Raw genomic sequence first — 27,127 nt, forward strand, 5'->3', positions numbered from 1 at the left:
GCATCTGCAGTTCCTACTATCTCTCACACAGAATGTATGGCTGGCTTTTGAGTTATATGTGGAACATTCATTGTTTGAGTCCTACTTTCTCCCTCATCTTTCTCTAGAACATTTATAGCTGTATCTATTTCCTCCCCTCCTTCTTCTTCCCCCTCCCCATATCCTTCTCCCCATCCCTGTCCCCCACCATCTCCAACTTCTCCTCCCTTCCCCATCCCCATCTCCAACTCCAACACCTCCTTCCCTCCCTATCTCCATCTTCTCCCCATCTTCATCTCTTCCTCCCCTCCCCGTCTCCTCTCCCTCCTCCATCATCACTTTGCCCCATCATCTTCCCTCTCCCCGCCCCATCCTCTCTGACCCAGCGTTCTCCTCCTCCCCCCGCCCCTCCCCTCCCCTCCCCTCCCCTCCCGTGCGAGGGATTGCTGTCCTGTGAGTCTGTCATGCGCAGTGGTGTTGCTGCCGCGAGCCGTGGTGTCGGTAGGCGCTGCTAACGTGTCACTGACTGAGCTCCACTCCCTCCCTCCCTCTTACACAGTCATGGAAGACGAGGAGAGACAGAAGAAATTGGAGGCCGGCAAAGCCAAGGTAAGAGTCCCTCACTTGCTAGGCGGCAGGGAATACTAGAGACGGGATAAGGGAGGGACGGAGACCGGCGCTGGTCGGCTGTTTTCTGTCTGGAAGCTACCAGTTCATGGCCCCGTCTCCAGGTGCAGAGGGATGAGCTTTAATATCTCTCTGTGCTTTCTAATTGGATCCGCAGGCTTTAGCCAACTGCAGAGGATTGTAGGCCTTTGGTAATCGTGCTTTTTATTGTTTACATGAGGTGACAGAAGGGCCTAGAGCAGGATCCAGGGCTTTGGTGTGTGTTGAATTAAACGAGTTAATCAGAATCGATACAAAGCTATTTGCAAGAGATTGTACAGAATAAATTAAACGGAAATTAAGTGTATTAATGAAAGTTGCTTAAAGATTTTGCTTTAAGCGAAAACGGTTTGTTTCTGTTATCCGTGTTGGTTTGGATGTAGCAGCTATTCGCAATGACAGCCCAATACATTACATACTTTCTAACATCTTGAAGTACATTTAAGATAATACATCTTATGAAGGCTGGAGCAAAAGTTACTTGAATGTAACAAGGTTGCAGAAGTTTAACAACAACTTCTAAAGTGTGTAATTGTTACATTTTTTCAGATTTATAATTTAGTAGTGTTTAGTAATCCCATCAGCAGGATTGGTTCTTTAATGAAGGTATGCTGGAGTATTTGAACTGTTGCCAAATTGATTATTAGCATCTATTTTGCCCAAGAAATTACAAGATTGTGTATGTCCCGTGTAAGTAGTGACAGCTTTATTTCTGTGTGTGCTAAAATTCGATAGGCATAATCTCCTGTTTTTATTGATGTGCTGAAAATGTTTTGCATCACAGGGAAACTTAGATTTTCATCTGGTTGCAGGATGATTAAATGTGATAATTTCAGTAGCGTCTTTGTCTAAGCATCTTATTGCATTCTCACATAATTCAATGCACTTTGACGAAGTGTATTTGTTTTCAGTGATACTCAATTGTAAGCTTGCTGAGTGACAAATGAGCAGGTGGGAAAGACAACCTTGAAGTTTGGCATAGCTGCAGTAGAAGTTGGGGAAAACAGAATATAAAATGAATTAAATTAATCCATATTAATATAGCATGTGGATAAAGTATGAAAACACAGTTACCTTATTTGTTTCTGTGATATGGCTGTCATTATCAAGTTGTAATCAAGTGTAGCTGCTGTTGAAAAGGTTGTAATGGGCCTTATTAGACTAGTGCGGTCTGTGTGATGAAAGTGGTCCCACAAATTTCAGTGTTTATGATTGAGTGAAAGTAATTGATACAGCTAATGCTAATGTGAGAAACTTCTGCAATGATATCCTGGGGCTGATCAGAATCAGCAGTTGCCAAATGTTGTGTTGTGAAGTAATGTTTTACTCATTAAGCTGCTGCTTAGTAAAAGGATGAAGCAGATCTTTAAAGCCTTAGTTTGTAGCAAAGTAGAGTTCTTTTCCTCAGCCAGTGGGATATTTATGAAAGTTATGATAGTTATAAAAATGAGTATATTTCATGACATGGAGGACAACTTTGAGTTTTGTTTACCAGAGTGCACACAAGCATTTTGAAGTCTGCATTTCCATGTTTCCACATTGATTTTAGCTTGTTGCATCCTCTTGATGAAGTATTAAAGCTCAACACACCACCTGTAAAATGGATAGGTAAACTGTACAAAATTGGACAATGTCTAGAAAAAATCCTAATTACGAAATCTTATTCTATATGGTCAGTATCTTTGGAAAGAGAAGCTGAACGCTGAATCAGAGTTAACGTTTCAAGTCTGACATAATTCTTTTGAACTGATTTGAGAAAAATGATCAGAATCAGCAGTTCCCAAATGTTGTTATGTAATGGTTTTGCACATTAATTAAGCTTTTTACTCAAAGAATACATACTCTAGAAGAGTCACATCAGACTTGACGTGTTAACTCTTTTTCTGTCTCTGCTGATGCTGCCAGACCTGCTGAGTTACTCCAAGTTTTTCTGTTTTTATTTCTGATTTCCAGAATCTGTAGAATTTTGCTTTTATATCTTTATCTTACGTTTTCTACTTGCTCCAAGTTTTGAAATATATATTTATATTACATAGAAAATATATTCCCAGATGTTCCTCTCAGCATTATCCTGGGTTGGAAGTCATTCTGAATCTATCATAATACTATTATTGTTGCTTCAGTTTTGTTCTTCTTTTCACATTGGAAAGGTTTTGAAAAAGGTGTGTAAAGTTTGTTATAGGAATGAAGTCTTGCTATAGTCCAAACTTAGTTGATTGAATCACTTGGTTCGTACTGATTTAGATGATGGGAATGTAGGAACAGGAATAGGGCCATTATGCCTTGCATTCCTGTTCTACTATTCAGTGAGATCATGGCTAATCTGTACCTTAACTTCACTGCACATGCTTTGACTCAGTCTCCTTTTCTATTAATGTCCAGCATGTATTTACCTCTGATTTAACATATTTAATTGAGTTAGCATCTACTCAATTAATTGGAATTCCAAACTGTTTCCAAGACCCATGATGTCAGACGGAAATTAATTAGACATTTGAAGGAAATTGCAGGGTTATGGGGATAAAACAGTACCTGGAACTGACTGGATTATTCTTTGCTTAATGTCACCTACCAGTAGGGACATGTTTCTCTCCATTAACCATATTAGTTCCTTTCAACATCTTAAAATTCCTTGGTCAAATCACCCCTTAACATTGTATGTTCGAAGCATTGTGCAGAAAGATGATGCAAGCAACAAAATCATTACTATTGGAAATGAAATAGAACATAATCTGTAATACAGAATTGTTTGCAACATCTTTTCCAAACCGGAACTATATTATACAATGTGTATTCTAGGCATGAGGGAATATGTATAGGATTAATTGTCATTATTTACTATAATGTTTTAATTTCTGTTTATGTGAAGAAAAATGTAAGATCTTGTATCTCTAAAGATTTTAATAATCTGAAAAGTCATGATCAAATTTTCTATTTTCAGCTTGCCCAATTTCGACAACGGAAAGCCCAGGTCGACCTTCATAATCCGGGAAAAAAACAAAAGAGAAAGAAAAAAGTAGTAAACAAACCGGAGGAGCAAGTGGAATACGTCACAACTAAACATCAGCAACAGGATGCTAAAACTAGGGCAGAGAGTGGTCCACCAGGAGATGGAGAGTTCATAATTAATAGGATTTTACACAGTGGAGATGTAATCAAACAGGACCAGACTTATATGTTTGAGGTGAGAATTATTTGTGCTTTGTTTTTCTTCAATTTAATAAAATGTGACAAATTCATTATAGTGTGTTGATATACCATGTAGGATTTGTGTGGTGTCATTTTTTATAGTTTTACAGTAAGAGTACAAAGCCCTAATATTTTCCCAGTTCTACTAAGTTCACACATTATGTGCTCTGGGTAGATGGTGTCTCATTAAGTACCAAATTCATATGTTTCTGATTGGAAGAGTAGAATTTTGTTATAACAAGGTGTATAGCTGGATGAACACAGCAGGCCAAGCAGCATCAGAGGAGCAGGAAAGCTGATGTTTCGGGCCTAGACCCTTCTTGGTATTCAGAAAAAGTGACCTAACCCAAAACATCCTTGTAAAGATGAGATATGATCACAATACACCAGTTCAACATATTAGCCTAGATTTTATGTGTCTATTTTTATTTCAAAAATCTACTTTATTCATAAAAATGTTTGTGTACATGTATAGTCATTAAAGCAGTTCGGTTCTATACAAATGCATATGAAGAAACAAAACCCTATCCAGCAAATAAACCCAAGGCATTTGTTACTTGCCCATATTTACATGCATTTGAGGCACTGGGGCAAGACCAGTAACAGAACAAACTTCTACTTAACTTTGGCAGAAAGACCTTGGACAGAGGTTTTCCCCCATTGCACCTTGGTGGCAGCTGCCCTGATCTTTTGTGCGTCTTTCCGCATGTTGTCTTGGACCTTGGAATGTGCTAGTCTGCAACACTTGGTTGAGGTCGATTCCTTGCCCTGGAAGACCAACAAGATTCAGGCAGACCAAAGAGTGTCTTTCACCAAGTTGATGGTCCTCCAGGCACAATTGATGTTTGTCTCGGTGTGCGTCCTAGGGAACAGCCCATAGAGCATAGAGTCCTGAATCACAGTTGTTTGGGACCAACCTCAACGGAAACCACAGCATTTTTCTCCACACTTGCTTTGCAAAAACATACCCCAGAGGTGGTGTGTGATAGTCTCTACCACATGTGCACACGCATGCATACTCCCTCCCTCCCACTCTCCTACCGGGCATACGTGACGGATTGTGCAGGTACTGTCCTCACCAGTATCTAAGTGATGTCTTGATGCTTCTTGGAAAGTTCTGGTGATGAGGCATTTTGCCAAATGACTTGACAGTCCGCTTAAGGAGCAACCCAACAGGATCCACCTTCTCCTTTTCCCACAGGAGACCAACAGTGCAATCTGCTGACCACTTCCGGATGGACTTGTGGTCAAAGTGTTTTTCTGTGCACCTTTCTCCATGAAGGACAGGTGATAAGGAACGGACCAGCTGCTTGGAACGTTCTGCTGAGGCCAGACCCATCCTTCACAACACTGGGACAGATAGAACCTGAGTTCGTAGTGACAGTTGGTGTTTGCATGTCAAGGGTCTATGCACAGCTTCATAGAGCCAGGCAAGAAGGTGGCCATCAGGATGAGGGCAGCATTGGGTATGTCCTTCCCCCGCCTATCTAGAGTTGTGTGGTGTCCCTGGAGACACGGCCCATCTTAGACCTCCAAATGAAGTGGAAAATGGCTTGGGTGACTGAGTTCCTGTCCTCCATCATGGAAGTCTTAGGTGACAGCACCCAGGAGAGGCTGGGCCAGTTGTTATCTCTGGGTGAGCTGAGCAAAGCCCTCGAGTCCTTAGAAAAGAATAAAACTCCTGGAAGTGACGGCTTACTGGCCGAATTGTATTCAGCTCTGTGGTACTTGAATGGCCAGGAACTGCTGGAAGTGTACGATAATATACTTCTGGCAAGTAGCAAATGCGAATGCATGAGGAAACGTATCATCACCCTTGTCTACGAGTGAAAGAGGGAGAGGGAGGAAGTTAGAAATTGGCAACATATTTGACTGCTGTTTGCAGACAACAAAATCACATTTAAGGTCATCGCTAACGAGGTCAGGTTTGCTCTGGTATCAGTGATTCATATTGACCAAACCTGTATTTACTGAGCAGGATGATCTCTGAGAGCCCTCTGCTCCTCAGGGGTACAATTGCCACGCTCAGGACATGGGTCTGGACGCCTGCCTAATCGGCCTCGATTAGGAGAAGGTCTTTAACAGGATATTGCACACCGACATGTGGGATGTCCTCTCCAAAATAGACTTTGGGGAAAGAATCCGCAATTGGATCCAACTGCCCTACATCAACGTTGTTAGTGCAGTCTCAATCAATGGTTGGAAATCAGAAAGCTTCCCAATCAGGTCTGGAGTCAGGCAGGGTTGCACACACTCTCCTGCCTCGTTTATGTGTTGTGCAGAGCTCTTTGCTGAGACTGTCAGGAAAAGTGTGAGCCTGAGAGGGGTGACTGTGGTTCAGAGGGGCTGAATGTGTGCAAGATCTGGGGAAGAGAGAATTGCCAAGGTATGGCAGTAACTGGGCTTTTGGGAGCTCTGTTCTCTCTTCGTTGTAGGTAAAATCCTGGTCACCAGATGTGAAGCACTCTGTTGTTGTACATGACGTAGGTCTGGTCCATTCTCAGATTTTGTCTATCTTGTACCTGAAGATTTTTAAACTACTGTCTAAATAGAAGCACAATGTATTGGTTATAGCTGCACTGCTGAGATTACAAACCACATTGACATAAGTGTGAAAACAAATGTATAATTATTTCTGTAGTAAATAGTTTTTCTGTTAAACATTATCTAGAGAGCTAATTGCTGAATATTTGATAGTTTTTGAATTCTTTGCAGAGGAGAAGTTAATGTGTGAAATGAAAAATATTTAAATTCTTTTGTTCTCATAAAGCATTGGCTTTTATTCAATGTGAGGGATGAATTCAGTAACATGACTTACTTCATTATACCTGTTTAATGTTAATTTACAAGATCACTTGACCATGTAGTGATAGTAGCAATCATGTATTCTTGTGCATAACATTAGTATTTTTGAAAACGTTCATTCACGAAACAAGTTGTGTTTGTCCTAAATTGCCAAAAACAAGAACAAATGAATAAAATATTCCCATGAGTGGGAATTGTCCAGTTGAGAATGGGGTGTGGTGGCTTTGGATTTGAAAGAATAGCTAAGTACCAGAGATGAGGGAATATGTTACAATGTCATCCTGCGTGGAGACCAGGATGACAAGCTGAGTGGTCAGCAGTTCAGGAATGTGGAAAAAGGAGAACAAGGTTCATCATGTGGAAGAGATGAGGGTTAGGTTTAGACTACTTGAGAAAACATGAGAAAAACTAGAAATGTATGTGCAGTTTGGGGCTATCATAGACTCTATCATTGAATCCCTACAGTATGGAAGCAGGCCATTTGGCCCAATGAGTCCACACTGACTCTCTGAAGAGCATCCTACCCAGACCCACCCTATACCCATAACTCCTTGGTTACCATGGCTAATCCACCCAGACCAACCCTATCCCCATAACCCCACAGTTGCCATGGCCAATCTACCTAACCTGAACATCTTTGGTTTGTGGGAGGAAACCAGAGCACCTGGAAAAAACCCATGCAGACATGGGAGAATGTGCAAATTCCACACACAGTTGCCTGAGGGTGGAATTGAATTCAGGTCCCTGGCACTGTGAGACAGTACAGTGGTAACCACTGAGCCCCCATGAGGCTAGGGCAGGTGAAGGTTGAAGGGAGGTTTGGCTGGGAAGATGAGGTGAATGAAACTATATAGCAGAAGGTTGGGTAGTCTCTGTGTTGCTGTGACCACATTTTAGCTATTTCTGAGGAAATTCAAAGATGAATATAAGGTTGCATTGTTTGGTGTGAATTTGGAACCGAAGCACCTTTAGTTTAAGCATTACAGGTGCATTTTGTCCAAAGTAACGTTTCTGCAGTTGAGGCACACACTTTTGGGCTAAGTCACATCAGGTGTCATGTTGCTGCATGTATGCAAAGCAGTTAGGTAATGATGTCTTTTGTCCAGCTGCTGTGTGAATATATGCAGAGAATCACACAAGTCAGTGCTCTGTAACCTGGTAACAGTCTTAATGCCATCATTCTGTGACCATTTCCTCTTTCTTAGCTGTACTTTAGCTACAATGGCGAACAAAGGGTAGATAGTGGATTTTTAGGGCTGTTTCCTTACCATGTGGTCAGTGAGTTAATTGCATAATCCATGCACATGTGCACAGCCAAGCTGTCATGTAAAATGTATGAATTTTCTTTAGTAAGGACATCCTGAGATAATGTCAGGAAAGTAGAGTTGAAATTACAATCAGATCAACCATAATCTAATTGAATGGCAGAGTGGGCTGAAAGGACCTAATAACCTATTCCTCCTAATTCATATGTTCTCAGTGAAATCTGCACCTTCCTCTAACTTCTGTGCATTTGCCTGTCCTAGTGCTGTAGGACCATGCTTCCCCTGAAGTTGCAGCATGGCTGGTGTAAGGCTGCTGCCATTCAGTTTAAGAGACTACAGACAGCCTGCTTGCAAATTCTAACATCTTGGCATGAGCAGCAGCAGTCTGAGCCATTTGCCTGAGAGACAGCAACAAACTGCACTGTCAGAATGGGAGGAGAGGTTTAAATGAATGTGCCTTTCTGAGATAGGGCAATAGATTTGTGCTCCATGAAAGCATTGCTACATCAGGATTCTGAGTAATTCTTTGAGGAGTGGGCATCTTGCAAGCCCCTTTGAACATTGTAATATGCTGATTTTTTTTATTCACCCAATGTATGTGTTTTTTTTGCTGGCTAGGCCTGCATTTATTATCCATCTCGATTTTTCCTTGATGAGGTGATGGTGACTTGCCATTTGGAACCCTGCCATTGTGGGGATATATTTGTGCCCTCAGTGCTTTTAGGAAGGGAGTTTCAGGATTTTGACCCAGTAATAGCGAAGGAACAGCATGTTGTTCTAAGTCAGATTAGAGGGAAACATGCAGGTGGTAGTGTTCCCATGCATATGCTGCCCTTTCAGTCAAAGGTCAAAAGTTTGCAAATTGCTATCTGAGGAGCCTTCATGAGTTGCTGCAATGTGTCATGTAGATGACGAACACTTCCTGCCGCTGTGCTGGTGGTAGATGGGTGCTAATCGAATGGATGTTTGTCATGGATAGTTTTAAGTTTCTTGACTGCTGTTGGAGCTGTGCCACCAGATCACAGGCATTGAGGAGACAGGATGCTAATTACTTGCCCCAGAATTAGTTCCTCCTATCTCTGTGAAGTCAGTGAGTTAGTTTGATGTCTTTCTGTCTTGGGGAGACACAATAATGGAGGGAGTCACATCTGTGAATATGCAGAAAGTCCAAAAGGAAATCTTTGCAAACTCATCAGCTAAGTAATAAATTAAAGATTTAAGATCAGAGTGATACTTCACTGGGGTTGAGTTTATAAAAAATGACTGGGAAAAGTTTTATTTTTCTTCTTCTTTTTGCTGCTTAAGTTAAGATTTTTCCAAATTGCCCGAGCACTTCATTAGTGTAATAAACAATGTTCTTGTTTATGACTGACCACCATGGTAACCAAATTGTGAAAAATAAAACTTGGGGACTATTTCTATGAGATTTGGAATTATTCTGGTATCTGACTTGTCCAGTATTACCATCTGCTAGGATCATGATATTCTCACTTGGAATATGCAAAGGCAGCATTTATTGCTTTTTTTCTAATTGCCCTTGAGAAGGTGGTGATAAGTTACCTTCTTCAATGTCACAAAGAGAGTTTCTGGATTTTCACCCAGCAAATGTGAAGGAATGGCTATATAGTTCCAAGTCAGGACAGTGATTTGAAGACAATACTAACAGGGCTGGCGAGCGAAAACGAGATCAAGAACTGAATCTATTTGGTTAGAATTAAGAAATATTTGAGATTTAGATTTAGATTACTGGTGTATTCAATAGACCTCTAAATATGGAGAAAGTTACAACAAAGCAAATTTGCAGGGAAATTTTAGAAGTTGAAATGTATTAGAATTGTGATAGTATATTTTAATTATCCAAATATAGACCAGGATTTTGATAATATAAGTGATCAGAGAGGAAGTTCTGAGAGTGTTCAGAAGAAATTTCATGTTCATTATGTTTCTATATCAGCAAGGAAGGATTTGGGGCATGAGTTGGATTAATGTTGTGCTATCCCTTGGCTCTAAACCTTAACTTACACAACTGATGACAAATGGACCAGTTGACCAACAATTTTATTGTAACATTAATCAGTAAATCACAAAATATAAGAACTTATAACTTGTATAGAATACCAGCTGTTAAGTGATTAGTCTTGGCTTTAGCATTCTTAGTCCCATCACTGAGTCCGTGACCAGGACTCCTGCATGTTGGTCCTGGGTTCTCGATATCAGTTGTCTTTGTTTGAGGGTTTACATCTTCACCTTGGTCTCTACTTTTGTTGCTTGTCCATCAATGCTGAAGCAACCAGTGATTGACAGCCTAACATCCAATGTCTTCTGCTCCACGTAGTTAGCTTCACGTTCGATTGAGATCATTTGAATCCAACAAGTATGCATCTTGGCATTGTAGCTTTTTGCTATGTTTGTTATCCGGCACAGACAAGAAAATGTTGGATGTATGTTGCATATGTTTTGCAGACTTGGTTTGCAATTATTAACCCCTTTTTTGCTGCAACTTATAGTATTGCAGAGTTCGCTAGAATCCAAAGTCCACATTGGCAATCAAAGAATTTTAGGGAGCAGCGATCATAATATCATATGAATTGGGTTAGTTGTGGAAAAATAGGACAAGGAACAACACAGAATAAAAATGCTACACTGAAGGCTAATGACGGTGGGATGAGAAGAATATGTTCCAGTAAGTTAAAATCAAAGATGGGCAGGAAAAACTATCGTAGACCAACCTTTAAAAAGGATATGATCCATGCACATTGGAGGTACATTCCCACAATGGGGAATGGTAGGGAAATCAAAGCCCAGTGTTCTTTGGATGATGAAAGAGAAAAAGATAAAGAAGAAGCAGAAAAAGGGGCCAGAGGGCAGATTGATTATAGCTGCATGCGAACACTATTTAAAAGGGCAACAACACACTGCAGCAACATGGAACTACGCCAAGAGGAGGAGGAATACCTCTTCCAAGTGTCCAAGGATAATGGATATCCAAAGAACTGGGTCAGGAGATGCCTACAGGCACAGCATCAGAAAGATTCTACACGCCCCGACACACTCATCACACTACCCTACATCAGGAACACGTCAGAACTCACCACAAGACTTCTACGACCGCTGGGCATCAGAGTGGCACACAAACCCACATCAACCCTACGACAAGTGCTCACCCGAACTAAAGACTCACTCCCTGCCATGGACAGGACCAATGTCATCTACAAGATCCCCTGCAGAGACTGCGAGAAACACTACATCGGACAAATAGGAAGGAAACTAACAACAAGAGTACATGAACACCAACTGGCTACAAAAAGACACGACCAATACTCACTCATCTCAATCCACATGGACAAGGAGAACCACGACTTCGACTGGGAGAACACCAAGATCCTGGGACAGGCTAGAGCAGAGACAAGCACAAGAATTCCTGGAAGCATGGCACTCCACGAAGCAGGCTATTAATAAACACATTGAACTCGACCCCATATATATTCCACTACGGAGGAAACCCGGAAGTGAGGCAATCCATCGCAACGGACCCCAGAGTTTAAAAACCAGGTGGGAAAACACACCGACGCTTCATCAGAGGCTGTACTGAGGATGTTACCAAGCACGATAACGAAGCGTCTGTGGAATAACAAACCAGCTCGGCGAGCCAACCAACCTCAATACCCACAACCCGAGCTACAGATCTACTCCAAAACTTTAGAGATTGATTATAGTTGATTCTGATATAATGTGATAGTTGTGTTCTCATGTGATCTCGCATTAAAAGAAAATTGTGCAATAACCAAGCCATTTAAACTAATGAGGCCGATATCGAGTTATAGGCGATACTGGTAAGGAAATTTCACGTTTTACAAATAGCAGATAAATTCTTCAATTGTGTTAAAGCCAATTTGCGTTGAAGAAACTTGAGTTATATCAGAACTGACTATATATGTTGAACCATATAGAAATATGTAGAAATCTAGAAAGTTTTTGTTTCCCCTCAAAGAAAGTCAGATAGGCGTATTGAAAACATGCCAGCAATTTTTTTAAAAATTCAGTTTTATAACGTAGGCTCTTGTGGATGGGCCAATATTTATTTTCCATCCCTAGATTTCCTTGAGAAAGTGTCGAGCTGCGTTCTTGAACTGCTGCGGTCCATCTGGTATAGTTACACCACAATGCTGTAAGAGCAGGAATGCCAGGATTTTGACCCAGCGGCACTGAAAGAACAGCAAATTAATTTCAGGTTAAGGAGTTAAGTTTGTCTTCTATTGGAGATGATCATTGCCTGGTGCAATTGTTACTCGGCACTTGTCAGCTCAAGCCTGGATATTGTCCTGGTCTTTTGCTTTTATACATGAAATGCTTCAGTAAGTGAGAAGTCACAAATAGTGCTGAACATAGTGCAATCATTGAACACAGAGCAAACCTTATGACCTTATGATGGAGAGAATGTCATCGATGAAAAGTAACTGAAGATGGTTGGGACTAAACACTACCCTGAGGAACTTGCGCAGAGATGAAATGACTGACTTCCAACAAACACAGACATCCTCCTAGGTGCCAGTTATGACTCCTACCAGCAGAGACCCCCATCCCGGGCTGATTCCAGTTGTGCTAGGACTCCTTGATGCCATATTCAGTCAAATGCTGCTTTGATGTCAAGTGTTGTCACTGTTATCTCATCTCTGGAATTCAGCTGTTTTGTCCATTTTTAAACCAAGGTTGTAGCAAGGTCAGAAGCTGAGTGGCCCTGGCAGAATCCAAAACAGGGAATCAGTGAGTAGGTTGTTGCTAAGCAGGTGCTGCTTGATAGCACTGATGACACAATTTATTGCTTTACTGATGATTGGTAATTGGACAGGTTGAATTTGTCCTGCTTTTTGCGTACAGGACATACCTGGACAATTTTCCACATTTGTCAGGTAATTGTCAGTATTGTAGCTATACTGGAACAGTTTGGCTAGAGGTGTGCAAGTTCTGGAGCACAAGTCTCCAGTACTATTGCTTGAATGTTGTTAGTGACCGTAGCCTTTGCAGTGGCCAGTTCCTCCAATCGTTTCTTGAAATCACATTGAGTGAATCAAATTAGTTGTAGACTGGTATCTGTGATGCTTGGGACTACTGGAGGAGGCTGCAATGGATCATCCACTTGGCACTTCTGTTTGAAGATTGTTGCCAATGCTTCAGCCTTAACTTTTGCACTAATGTGCTGGACTCTTCCATCATTGAGAATGGGGATTTTTGTGGAGCCTCCTCCTCCAGTAAGTTTAATTGTCCACAATCTTTCACAGCTGAATTTGGCAGGACTACAGATCTTAGTTCTGATCTGTTGGTTATGGGATCGTTTAGCTCTGTCACTTGCTGCTTATGCTGTTTGGATTAGAGGTATTCCTGTTTGGTAGCTTCAAAAAAGGTGACACCTCATTTTTAGGTATGTCCAGTGCTGCTCCTTGCACGTCCTCCTGCACTCTCTGTTGAACCAGGATTTATCCCCTGGTTTAATGGTAATGATTGAGTGCAGGTGTGCCAGGTTTCAGATTGTGCTAGAGTATGATTCTAGTGCTATTGATGGGCTACAGCACTTGGATGTCCAGTCTTGCTAGATCTGTTCATAGTCTCGCTGATCTGGCACATTGATCCACAAGGCATGATGGAAGGTATTATCAATGTGATGGTATGGTTTCATTTCCACAAGGACTGTGCAGTGGTCGGTTTTCCCAATACTGTCATGAACAGATGCATCCACAGCAGGTGGATTGGTGAGGATAAGGTCAAGTATGTTTGTCCTTCCTGTTGGTTCCCTTGTTACCTGCTGCAGCCCCAGTCTAACAGCAATGTCCTTTAGGACTCAACAAACTTGTGCAGCAGAGCTGCTGCCAAGCCACACTCAGTCATGGACGTTGAAGTCTCTCACCCAGAGCAGATGCTCTGCCCTTACCACTCTCAGTGCTTCCTCCATATGTTGTTCGATATGGAGGAGTACTGATTCATCAGCTGAGCAAGCATGGTCCACGCTAATCAGAGGGAGGTTTGCTTTGCCATGTTTACCCTGATGCCATAAGACTTCCTGGAGTCTGGACACCATGTTGAGGATTCCCAAGGCAGCTCCCTCTTGACTATATACCACTGCACCGTCACATCTGCTGGTCCTGTCCTATCGTTGGGACAGGACATATCCAGACGTGGTGATGGTGGTGACTAGAACATTGTCACACTCTTGGAGTCATACCTTACAGACAATGTCAGGCTGCTGCTTGACTAGCCTGTGAGACAGCTCTCCCAATTTTGGCATTAGCCCCCAGATGTCAGTGAGGAGGACTTTGCAGGGATCAGGGCAATTTTTGCCATTATCGTTTCCAGTGCCTCATTCAATGCCAGGTGGTCCGTCCAGTTTCATGTGACAATAGAAAGCAAATTTTTATTGCTTAACTGTGTAAGATCAGGAAATTTATAATTGAAAATTAATACTGTTTCACAGCAAGATGAATGTTACTTTTTTTTTAATGCTACTTAAATTCAATTTTTGGAACCAACTTTTCCTTAAAATGTATTCTGTTTCACCAGTTAAAGATATTTTTTTTTTTGCTTTGCCGGAATTGAATACAGTTACGGTGCCAGAATGATATTGTATATTGGAGGCAGTAAGGACTGCAGATGCTGGAAGCTAGAGTCGATAAATGTGAAGCTGGAAAAGCATGGCAACTCAGACAGCATTCGAGGAGCAGGCAAATCAACATTTCGGGCTGAAACTCTTCAACTGGACTGGGGAGGGGGAGGGGAGCCCAGAAATAAATAGAGGGAGGGGGGTTGAGGCTGTGGGGAGGCTAGGTGGGGTGGAAGTAGGTGATGCATTAATGAAGGAGCATTTTTGTATACTCGTAACATGAGTTACCTTGTAATATACTTTAACATGAAATTATAGATTATGTATATGCATTTATAGAAATGAAATTACCGGATGCCCTGTATTCATTTTTTTAAAAATAAAATTCATTACGTATCTCACTCCACCCCATTGATCTTAATTATATTTGCAGTTTTTGAAGTGAGATCTTTAAGTATCAAGATAAATTTATGCATTGAGTCTGTACCAGAAATTTCTAGATCAGACGGTACGAATGCAAAATAAAGCTTATCAGCTCTGCTTGTATATAAGTGCAGTAGCAAAAGAGGGCCCTTTTAACCAGTGCTAAGTTTTGTTTTTCACACTAGCTATTTTTCAGTGTTCCAAGTAAGACTGCCTAATTCAGTATACCACAGTTTTGTGGTGTCTGAAGGGACTCTCAATGGTGTTATTGAGGCCCTTTGAATTCATCTACTGTAGGGCACTCATGGCCAACAAACAGAAGATACTTTTATTCCATCAGTTTACTGGCTTTAGGCCATAGTGTTAGAAGTGAAAATAGTTTGTCAACAACTCTGCAGTGCATTCCCTGGAATTGTTTGGGCACGTTCCACCAGTTAAAATCAAAATGAGCCACTGTGTGGGTGTATACTGTATTTATGACTTGTGGAATATGTAATGATTAAAACGATGATCATGACTTCCTCCTCCAGCCTTGGCTGCATAGTAAAACTGTTGTGAAAATAAGTGCTGGAACAGGCAGTAGTGAATTTGATACTTCAAAAAAAATGCTCCCTAAGAAAGGTAAGGACTTATCTGAGATTCTGTGTTCAGTCAAATAATGCGTTTTATTTTAGATCTACTATTTTTAAATGGCTGTTGAACAAACAAAAGTATTTGGAAGGTTGGATTAAAAAAAACAAACAAGACCTACAACTTATAATGGAGTAAAAGCAGTGTTAGTTGAAACAGGTGGACTGTTTAAAACAAAAGAAATCCTGAAAAAAAAATTTGTATTTGGAACTCGTGGGCAACTTTTTTATTGTGTGATATGGCTGTTGCTGACAAGGCCAGCATTTGGTCTCCATCCCTAATAGCCTCGAGAAGCTGATGGTGAGGCACTGTAGACCATGTGGCATAGGTATACCTACAGTGCTATAACAAAAACAAAATACTACGGATGAACGGTCTTCTGATGAAGGGTCCCGACCTGAAACGTCGACTTTCCTGTTCCTCTGATGTTCCCTGACCTGTTGTGTTCCTCCAGCTCCACACTGTTTTGACTGTGATGCCAGCATCTACAGTTCTTGCTATCTCGAAAATACTATACGTGTTGGAGATCTAAAATTTAAAACAGTGCGGGAGAAATCCAGACCTGGCAACATCTTTCAGGAGAGAAACAGAGTTACTCCTTCAAGTCAAATAGGTTCCAAAGAAAAGTCATTGGACCCAAAACCTTCCATGGATGCTGCCAGACCTGCTGAGTTCTCCAGCACTGTCTGTTTTACACATTCAATGATGTTAGGAAGAGAGTTCCGAGATGTTGATGAATCAGCACTGAAGGAATGATGATAAAGTTCCAAGGATGATGTGAGGCTTGAAAGGACAACTTACAGGTGTTGATCCTCCTTGTATCTGCTGCCCTTGTCCTTTTAGGTCAGAGGTGGGCAAACAAAGTATGTTTGCCCAGCCGTGTGTCAGCTCGATGGGTTGCTACTGGAAATCCAGCCCTGCTATCTCTGGAATCAACACAAAAGTTAAAAATTTTGCAAAATACACAGTATTTCTCAACTTACTTGACTTTCAGGCTCAGGTTGACAGAAAGCATGGGCCAGGTTTCTGTACTTAATGATAATTGTTACTTTTTACAAATAAATAGACTCTAGCCATAGGCAAACAATTATGAACAATCAGCACATAACCACCAGTTGAAACTCTAATCACCTTTTAAACTCCCCCTTCCATAAACATACATATAAGGGGAAAAAAAAATCCCCATTTTGAGATGATTCTTTTTCTGATTGGAATGCTGCTTCTCGATCTTCCTTTTCCAGATGCTTTCACTTGATGGCAGAAAGAAGAAAGTGACTTGGTTCACACTTATAAAGGTCTCTGACATTACTTAAAAGTCTCAGCTTGCAGCAACAACTGAAGGAAATTTGTTTTTTACTGCAGAGCACAGAGACAGCTTTCGGAGATCTGTTGGTTTCTCCCTATCTTGTTCACAGCCGCAAGCGGTTTAGTTACCTGCAAGCGAACCCCATTGTTGGTCACAGATATAAGGCCATTGACATTGGTCTGTTGACTGGTGACCAGGTATGAATCAACTACCTGTTGCCAATTGAATCTCCATTTATACGCTTGCCAGTTCCAGCTCGTCTGTAAGCCTCCTTCCACTGCTGCTTAAAGCAATAGCTGTGTGTATGTCTGTCAGGTTACTTGCTTTTAAAACATGTTGTTATCCTTCAGCACTCATTGGTTTTAAAAATAGTTCTTTTCAAATTTCAGTCTACAATCAAAAAATACAGATTGAAAAAGATAGTCTTTACAGACAGTGATGAGACAATATCAAATTTAAAATGGTAAGAGAGTCAGTGAAATAGAACATCGAACAGTACAGTACATAAATGGGCCCTTCAGCCCACCATGTCTCTGCCAACTATGATGCCATTGTACACTAATTCCGTCTGCTTGCACATGGTCCATATCCCTCTATTCCCTGTCTTTTAATGTTATGTAAATGCCTCTTAAACATTGCTATTGTATTTGCTTCAGCAACCTTCCCTGGCAGCATGTTCAGGCACCTATCACTCTCTGTGTAAAAACACTTCCTTCACACATTTCTTTTTTACACTTTCCCTGAGATAGCTGCATGGCCACCATTACCAAGACTAGGTTGTAATTTGACATTTTATTAATTGAATTCAAATTTCACTCGGTACAGTGGTTGAACCCATGCCCCCAAAGCATGGTGTTCTGCATTATTAGCCTAGGGGTATTACCACTATACCACCTGCTGCTCCTAAAACATTAAGGGAAATATTTTTTAGGTAAAAGGCTTTGAAAGCATGGAAATAGGTGTCTTTTGAGACCAAGTTGAATAAATGTTTGAACAGATGAAACTAGGGAGCAATGGAGAGTGGGGGCATTGGGGTTAATTTAATGCTGCTTAACAAGCTTCAGCAGAGTCATAAAGGGCTATGTTATCTAATTTTGTGCTGTCATTTTCTTTTTTTTAAAGTATGTTAACGCTATTGTTGTAAGTATATGGATATTTCACAGATTTAGCAATGATTCCGGGTAATTTACACTTTCTATCCATGCAGTTCTTTGCTATGGATCCAGGAACAGTGGTAGATTAAATGCTTCAATTTTCAATCCAAGAACATTCCAAATCATAAGCTATAAACATAGATACAACGTAAAAATCTTGTATCTCTGCGAGTTGGCTTCTGGTTGCAATATTTTTGACAATATTGTCAGCTTCTGTGCTGAAATTTATTGTGAAAAATGTCTGTGATTTCATCCTTCTGTTGTCCAGTCACAGGAACCCCATAAATCTCTGACAATGTGATCTGAAAGCTTTACATGCACCATTTTCCTTCAGTTACTGAAATTTATTTTGTCCAAATAAGGGGTCTAATGACAAAATATTAAAAAAAACTTAAATAATATTTTAAATTTTTGCATTGATTTGTCTTTTAAGGCTTTTAATGCCTCTTGGAAAGATTATAGTTGAAGGCCTCATCTACCTCCAAAGCCTGAACAATGAGTTGATACTTTTGTGTAAGATCTATGGTAGCAGTTGTGTTGAATTTACCAGGGTGCATTATCAATGAGAACATTGTCTTTTGCACAGAAACTTCCTAATGTTGAAGTTCTTGTTGAAAAGGTAGATGATTCATTTCAAAAACACAGTCTTTATAAAATAAAAGCTGTATGTGAAAGAAATAAATGACTTATGATTATGATCCAGTTATAACCATTATTTCATTGTCTATAAACTTTATAAAATGAAAGAGGAAAATATTCATACCGAGGAAATTATGTTGCAGTTCATCTAAAGGTTAGCTTCATTATGTTTTAAAACAGTTGATTATGAAGCCATCTAATTACCTCATCTATTTTTAAAATCAAAAATGGTCAATGTATGTAGCTCGTGCTCAATTGCTAACACCTGGACAGCACATTGAAAGAAACTGAAAGTAAGACATTTATATTTGAAGAGGAGCAAGGTGAATCTTTGCTTTTAATTTGTTTTTTTTTTCATTGAAATATTCTTGAATTTTGTAAGCAAAGTCTCTGAAAGAAACAAATAGGAATGTAGGGTGGGAGAGGACAAAGGTAACTGCTTTGTTGAAGGTGATATGGTTTATAGCTTTCTGAGACCAACATTTTGGGGTTGGTAAAGGGGTAGATTGATGTTTTAAGGGTGTGATGAGAGACAATGGACTAAGTTGGAAGTAGTTAAAGAGAGCTGGACCGTGATGGATCCCATGGTTTTGTAGAAAGGAAAATGAATAGCAGAATGTTAAGTAGATTGAGGGTAGAGATGGAGCTACTGAGGGCCAATTTTTCCCTGACCACTAGAGATGTAATCCACAGTTCCTACTGTCCCACGTTCTCTAATCTGGTTTGACTTAATGGTTACATTGGTTCCAATCCTACAGTGCCATGTTAAGGGAGGTCAGTAAGTGACTGTAAATGTTTCACATTTTTAACTGATTCATAAAGACAAATACAGTTAGAATCTGAAGTCAGATTTGTGTTTGGTGTTGGCAGTCAGGAATTCACGACAATATACTCCTTGAAAGCTCACGTCTACGATTTATTTTATGTAAAGACCCCATGATTTGCAGTGCATTCTTGAGCTTGCATACTGAGATTGAGACTATCGAATTAGCTACCTCCGCTACTTCCCTCCCTTCCCCAACCTCATCAGGTCAAACTTCTACTGTTCTACCTGCTCAAGTCCTATATCCTACTTTTCTAGTTCTTCTCCTATCTCCCTTCCTTATCCCGAGGACTCATCTCTGTCTCCTCTGACCCTGTTCACAATAGACTGCTAATCAACTAGCTTTTCTTGCTGCCTCACATATTAGCTGATGTTATTAACAGTTTTCACTCTACAGACATTGTCTGCCTCTTATTCAGATTTGCCCTCCAAAAGCACCCCTGCCCCCGAAGAATTTATGCTCTTTCCTCCGACAGGATTTTTGTTTTGAATCTTGATTCTTGTTCAACATCGTTATGTTAGTTCTCCCTCCTCACGTTTGATAAGGTATTTGCCAAAATTTGTCTTCACAGCCATTGTCATTCCTTGGTGACTGTGGCTTAGATTTATCCCATGTCAATTCCAACTGAAGTTTCACCTTTCTTGTTTTGAATCCACCCAAGATTCCAGATATCTCTGTGATATACAGTGCTCTTTGGACATCTATTCTTACTGCATCCTGAGATCCACACTCAGCATTATGTGCCACCAAATGCGACTCTTAATCTCTCCCCAAAATCACTGTTTCACACTATGATAAAGGTGCCCTTTCCCCCAGATCCATTTCATTCTTCAGTTTGTTTGGCATTTTAATAAGAAACTTTTTCTCATCCGTTGAGTTGTTAAGGAGTGCATGCTACAATAACTCAAAGGTTACATGCCCTTCTGGAATCCTTCCTTCCCCTTCCCTCTGACTCCATCCCTTACTCCAAATCCATCTCTTGTTGGGTATCATCTCACCATCTGTGCTCTGATATTGACGATTTGCACTCAGCAAAAGGCTTTGTTTTATCCTTTTACATGCCGATCTTAATTAATTTTGAGCATGGCATTACATCAAGTTCTTCTTCCTGCACCTCCATACCCACTTCCTTTGGACGGGAATCCCATCCCCATCCCGTTGACTGCCTGCAATGCTCTCCCTCCACCTGTACCGCTCCCATCATTTGAGATCTGTCAGTGTGACATCGATCACCTTAATTTCTCTGGTCTTCTCATGCATTTTAACTGTCTCACTCTGAACTGACTGCAATCTGGCTCTCAGATTCAACCCTAACTTTGTAATCAAACCTGCCGCTAAGGGTGGTGGTGTTGTTGTTGTTGACTGATGCATTTTCCTCGGATGGTGATGGCTAGCACGAGGGGACATAGCTTTAAATTGAGGGGTGATAGATATAGGACAGATATCAGAGGTAGGTTCTTTACTCGGAGAGTAGTAAGGGCGTGGAATGCCCTGCCTGCAACAGTAGTAGACTCGCCAACTTTAAGGGCATTTAAATGGTCATTGGATAAACATATGGATGATAATGGTATAGTGTAGGTTAGATGGGCTTCAGATTGGTTTCACAGGTCGGCACAACATTGAGGGCCGAAGGGCCTGTACTGCGCTGTAATGTTCTATGTTCTATGTTCTATTGACCTCTTCTTTGTGGAGACTGGGTCCCAGCTCTTGGACACTGGCTCCTATTTCCCCTGGACCATACCCAAAACATTGAACGTGAAGCTATTCGTTCCACAACTATCACTAACCACAACTCATCTAAGGGTGTCCACTGCCCCCCCCCAAAAAAAACCTCTAACTTCACAGTCCTTGAATTCCGTATGGCTTACTGTAACAGTGCTGGAGGAACCCAGCAGGTCTGGCAGCACGTGGAGAAAAAAAAGACGAGTTAATGTTTTGGGAACCTTCTTCCTAAAATCTACAAACTGGACTGCCTGGAAAGATCCATTGCTTCAGCATGTTTCTGCCCATAGAGTTTATTCTTCCCATCTCAACTAAATCTGTTCTCCCCTTGTCAAGTCTCTTCCTGCTTATATCCATGATTCTTCTGGCATTTGGCATCGGTTTCAAAATTTCTAGTTTTCTGGCACCAGTTGCCTTTTCTGTGGCATCGAAATGTAATCCCTCTACATGGCTGTCCACATTAGGATGACCTGAGAGCTTTTTCTCTAAATTCTCTCATGGGATGTGAATGTCACAGACCAGCATTTATTGTCTATCCCTAGTTACCCTTGAGAAGGTGGTGTTGAGTTGCCTTCTTGAACTGCTGAGGTCCATGTGCTGAAGGTAGATCCATAATACCATTAGAGAGGAAATTCTAGGGTTTTGATCTGCGACAGTGAAGGAGTGGCAATATCTTTCTAAGTCAGGATGGTGAGTGGCTTGGAAGGGACCTTACTGGTGATGGCATTCACATTTATCCACTGCCCTCGTCCTTCTATATGGATGTAGTTGTAGATTTTGGGAGGTGCTGTCTAAGGGTCTTTGGTGTATTTCTGCAGTGCATCTTGTAGTTAGTACACCTTGCTGCTACTGAGCATCAGTGGTAGATTCTTTTGGATGTGGTGCCAATCACTTGCGCTGTTTTTTGTCCTGGATGTTGTCAAGCTTCCTGAGAGTTGTTGGATCTGCTGTCATCCAGGTAATTGGGAAATATTCTATCCCAGTCCTGACTTGTGCCTTATAGATAGATGGTGCACAGGTTTTGGGGAGTCAGGAGGTGTGTTCCATGCTGCAGTATTCCTAGCCTCTAAGCTACTTTTGTAGCCACTGTATTTATATGGCAATTCTATTGAGTTTCTAATCAATGGTAACCCTCAGGATATTGATAGTGGGGATTCAGTGATGGTAGCATAATTGAATGTCAAGGGATCTCCAATAAGAGGCAAGATAGATCATTTCTTATTGGAGATAGTCATTACCTGGCATTTGTCTGGCACAAATGTTACTAGTCACTTGCCAGTCCAAGACTGGATATTGTCCAGGTCTTGTTGTTTTTGTACATGGACTGCTTCAGTACTTAAGAAGTTACGAAAACTGCTGAACATCTGCACTCAGACCTTCTAATGGAGGGAAGGTCATTGATGAAGCAGCTGAAGATGTTAGGCTCTCTGCTTCTTCCTTGAAACAAGGCCTGAATCATCTCTATCCATCACTGCTCTCCTCTGTTTGGCCAAACTCATCTGCGCTTCGAACAAATTCTGCAGGTCAAAGATATGGCTTTGGGTACCCACTTGTGGCCAGTTATGCTTACCTTTTTGAGAATTACATGGAACATTCCTTGTTCATCTTCATCATTTCATCACATCATAATATTCCTGTACCTACATGTCTGTCTCAGGACTGCTGCAGTGCTCCAGTGAAGCATAAAACAAGCAGGACTATAACAGCACTTCATCATTGGCCTAGGTACCTTACAGTCCTCAGAACTCAACATTGAGATCATCAACTTTAGAATGTGAATACTTTTCTCCATGTTTGTTACCTATCCACAGGTCCTGGTCTGTACTGGTTGCTCCCAGCACAGCTGGTCCATTTTCACCTGTTCATGTGTCCCATTTGCATCCATTCTACATTTATCTCTCTCCTGGTTTATCGTTCGCAATCCCTTTGTCTGTCTCCCCGCCACGCCCGACTGCATTTGCAGTTATTTGTTTTACATTTCAGCAAACCAATTGATTTCCTTCTGTTCAACTTGGACACAGGCTAACATATGTAGGAAGTGCCGCCACATTGTAGATACACCTCGCCTAGAGTTCTTAAAAGGTGGATGGCCTTAAGGGCAAAGTGCGTGTACAACATATATTAAATGTGTTTTTGTTTCTTCTAGCAACTACGCATTTACACATTTTCCTTAATATTGGTGCACATAGCAAAATTCATTACATAGTGGAAAAGTATTAGTAGGGGTCCAAAAAATCGACACATTATCATCGACGTCCACCACAATTTCTGCTCCCTAGTCACTAACCTCTCTCTGAGGCAGTTGTCTAAGACTGAACCAGACTATTGGTATTGTTGGTATCATTTGATCCCAAGGTTTGCTACTAACCATATGACTATGCCATCGTTAAGAGTTGCCTCTTTCTACATCTGTATCATCATCCAATTCTGAGTTTGCCTCAGCTTATCTGCTGCTGAAAATCTCTAAACTGCCTTTGTTACAAAATATTAACTCCTGTAATGTTTTTTATAACATTATATGGAACCGATTCACCCTTAACTTCCACCCTACAGAGTTATACAGCCAAGGATTTATTTTAAAATTTTTATCCACACCTTCACCCTTCCACATCTATGCAGCATTCTCCAATCGTTCAATACGTAGAGGTGTGCTCTTCCAAATTCTGGGCCTCCTGAGCATTCCCAATTTATTGACTTTGCCACTTGTGGAACCTTCAGCTTCAACCTTTTGAGAATTTCAACCTATAACTGCACATTTTTTATTTCACCCTTTAAAACCTTCATTAAAACCCCTCTTTGGTAATGGTTTAGTTCATTGACTGTAATATTTCCTTATGTGGCTCAGTATCAAATTTTGTGCCACTTCTATGAAGCACTTTGGGATATTTTACTAATTTAGGAATGGTATATAGATGAAGTTGTTATTGTGCATGTCATTAAAGATATACTTGTTAAATTTCTTTTTTGTTAAGTAAATCTTTGCACTCTTTTGTGCCTCACTATTTTCTTAACATTTCCAAATTTCTCTGAGTTGTAATTGTATACCATTCTCATACATTCTTCGTGTATTGAAATCAAAGTCACGTTCTTAGTGTATTGAAATCAATGTCAAAAATCACACGATACCAACTTATAGTCCACCAGGTTTATTTGAAATCACAAGCTTTTGGAGCATAGCCCCTTCATCAGATACAGTGAGAGGAGAGCACACAGACACTGATTTTATAGGCAGACAGATGAAGGGCAGTGAGATTAAAGGATCATACAGCTGGTGTTAGTAGAGTGAACAACCTAAAATGGCTGACTGACCCCCACCTCTGTTGAATCTTTAATCATTCATACATTCCTGCATTCTAGAAACTGCTAGAGCAGGGTATGAAGAACTCTGTTAGAAAGGCATTTTATAAATTCCTGCTTTCAGAATAAAACCAGCCTGATTCCAGGTTAAAACTCTGAGAAAACATTCTGCACAAGGCCTCACGCCTACCATTAAGTATCACTTTTTGTGTATTCCTCTTGCTCTGCCTGTTTGAAGTTTGGAAAATTAGGAGTTCCTTGGTTTATATACAAGATTTCTCTTTATTATTAAAAAAGTAAAGGTGAAAGACTGAAGCCCACCATGGGGCAATTGCAATAACTTATTCATCCTGCGTGTAAACATTGATGTCTACTTTTGGAGTTTGCAATTATTTGGTGCCATTCACTCATTTATGGAGCATCACTACCTAGTCATTGAAGTTAGCTAGGTTTAAAAAAAAATGTAATGAAAAGTATTTTTCACCAGCACCTTCAAAGGCAAGCTTGCAGCAGCAATCATAAATGCTACTGCTGGTTATTTATTTCAGTCCTCCGATTCCAGAGCAAGTTTTGCAGCTTGAAAATAAACTATTTTCAAACAGGTATGCATTGCTGACCTGTTGCATCAGGTTCTGGTGCTGTGGAATCTTTGCACAACATCTATGACTCTAATATAAAAGGATGGAATTCAGAACACCAGCCAAGTAAAACATTAATTCCGTGATACTAGTGTTAGAGGTTGCAACATTTGAAAACCAACAGCTCTGTATAACACTGAAATTAGTTCTAACCTCTTGATATTTGCCTTTTGATTATTCAGTCAGGTACCAACTGAAAACAGTTACTGAGTAATGCAAGTAGCAACTTCTAATTGATCAATGCTTTTTATATAAATAAGACTCTTCGAGTGTTGTGCGCTGTACTGTAGAGATAAAAGAAACCTAGATGATAAGTGAATCAACCAAAGACTGTCAGAAGAGTTTTTCTCAGAGGTTTTAAACAATGATGAAGGCTGTAGCAAGAAAAGGAAGTTGAGTGAGGGGGTGGATGGTAGGAGAAAAGTTCCACAAGAGGGTGACCAAAAAGATTTTAATTCCTCCTGTGAGAAAAAGATAGAATGCATAGTAGCTCAGAGTCAAAACATAGCTGAAATCTGAGAACTTTGGTGAAGGATTCTATCAATAGCAATTCTTATTTCTCAAGTCACTGCATTTAGTCTCTCCTCTGACCAAGTACACTTTTATCAACAGAATTATTTGTGATTACCTTTACTAAGTCCTAAAGACTATGTTCCCTGTTTAATAGTGTTCTTAAAAATATTATTTTAGATACAAACTCGAATGTCATGTCCCTGAACACCAAGACAAAAATAGAATGATGTTTCATTTGCTGTTTGTGGTTTCTTTTATGCTTTGCATAAATTAGTTGCCATGATATGTCCACATGGCTACAGTGATTGAACTTCAAATTAGTTGGCTGCCCAATTAATTAACTTTTGAATATCCTGAAGATAGAATGGGATTCAATAAATGTAGTTCTTCTTGATCTATATGACATTTGTTTTACAATATAGAGACTGCCCAAAGAAATAGATTCAGATCAACGTTCAAATTTTGATGTCACATCTCATTAAAGTAGTAGTGAATACTGTGGAAATTGAACAATTTGTCTTTAGCTTATCATTCACAATCTCAAGGAACATTTGGAGGATGGTATCAAACTTTAAAGGCCATGTTTTGAGCTTACTGTGAGGAATGCCCTAATGTTTAGGATAAAGGAATTTCCCCTTACTGTTTGCCTTTAGGGAAGCACCTGATGAGTTCATTGGATTCAGTCCTTTTGAACTGATCCAGGAGCTTGAGATGAAATGACCCTTTAATTTGTAATGTAAAGCTTAGAAACTATACTTTTGAGCAATGTGTCAAATTTCTGAGAAAAACTGACCACGTTATTTCACCGATGCTGCCAGATCTGCTGAATTTTCCGAGCAATTTCTGTTTTCTTTCAGATTTCCAGAATGTGGTGTTCTTTGTTTTTGTTTCAAATTATTTGAGTTGGACTAAAAACATTCCAAGATGTCTCAACAAAACAATGATAAATCAAATTTAACAAACTAAGTAAAACAGTTAAAAAGGCCATAACTTGGAAATTTAGTTGGAGACAAGATGGTAGTATTGTTACTTGTCTTTGGGTATCTATTAAGAGTGAGGTTCAGTTGTCTGTATCAATCGGAAGAGAAATACATTTGTGCAAATTATGTAGTGAGTACTTCAAGCAAAAAAAAGAGCCGCAGTGTCAGGTTGATATGTTAAAATAATACTGTGACAGGAAGGATAGTCAGGAGAGAAGTGTGTTAACATTGGTGAAATAAATAGGGAACAAAATAAATATTAGAGATAACAAGGTGTAGAGCTGGATGAACGCAGCAGGCCAAGCAGCATCAGAGGAGCAGGAAGGCTGACGTTTCGGGCCTAGACCCTTCTTCAGAAATGTTGAGCAGTTTCAAGGCCGAAGAGATTATGAGAGAGTTGCAGTGGGAGAGAGATCCACTGAGGTTTTTCCGGAGGGAGGAGGGTAACTTCTTCAAGGTAGGCATCCTTAGAAGAGGCTTCACAGTGGGGTTAAAATTGTTTCAG

General features: G+C 40.4%; 1 protein-coding gene across 1 annotated transcript in view; it reads left to right on the forward strand.

Moving 5' to 3' along the window:
* The first annotated feature begins 475 nt into the window (after positions 1–475).
* akap9 (A kinase (PRKA) anchor protein 9) overlaps positions 476–27,127 on the forward strand; it is a 92,494-nt gene continuing 65,842 nt past the window's right edge. The window contains exons 1-2 of the mRNA XM_048607914.1: positions 476–588; positions 3,587–3,829. Coding sequence (XP_048463871.1) covers positions 541–588; positions 3,587–3,829 — 291 coding nt within the window. The 5' untranslated portion in view covers positions 476–540. The remainder of the gene's footprint in view (positions 589–3,586; positions 3,830–27,127) is intronic.

Source organism: Rhincodon typus, chromosome 2, assembly GCF_021869965.1.
Source record: "Rhincodon typus isolate 14 chromosome 2, sRhiTyp1.1, whole genome shotgun sequence".
Taxonomy (NCBI): domain Eukaryota; kingdom Metazoa; phylum Chordata; class Chondrichthyes; order Orectolobiformes; family Rhincodontidae; genus Rhincodon; species Rhincodon typus.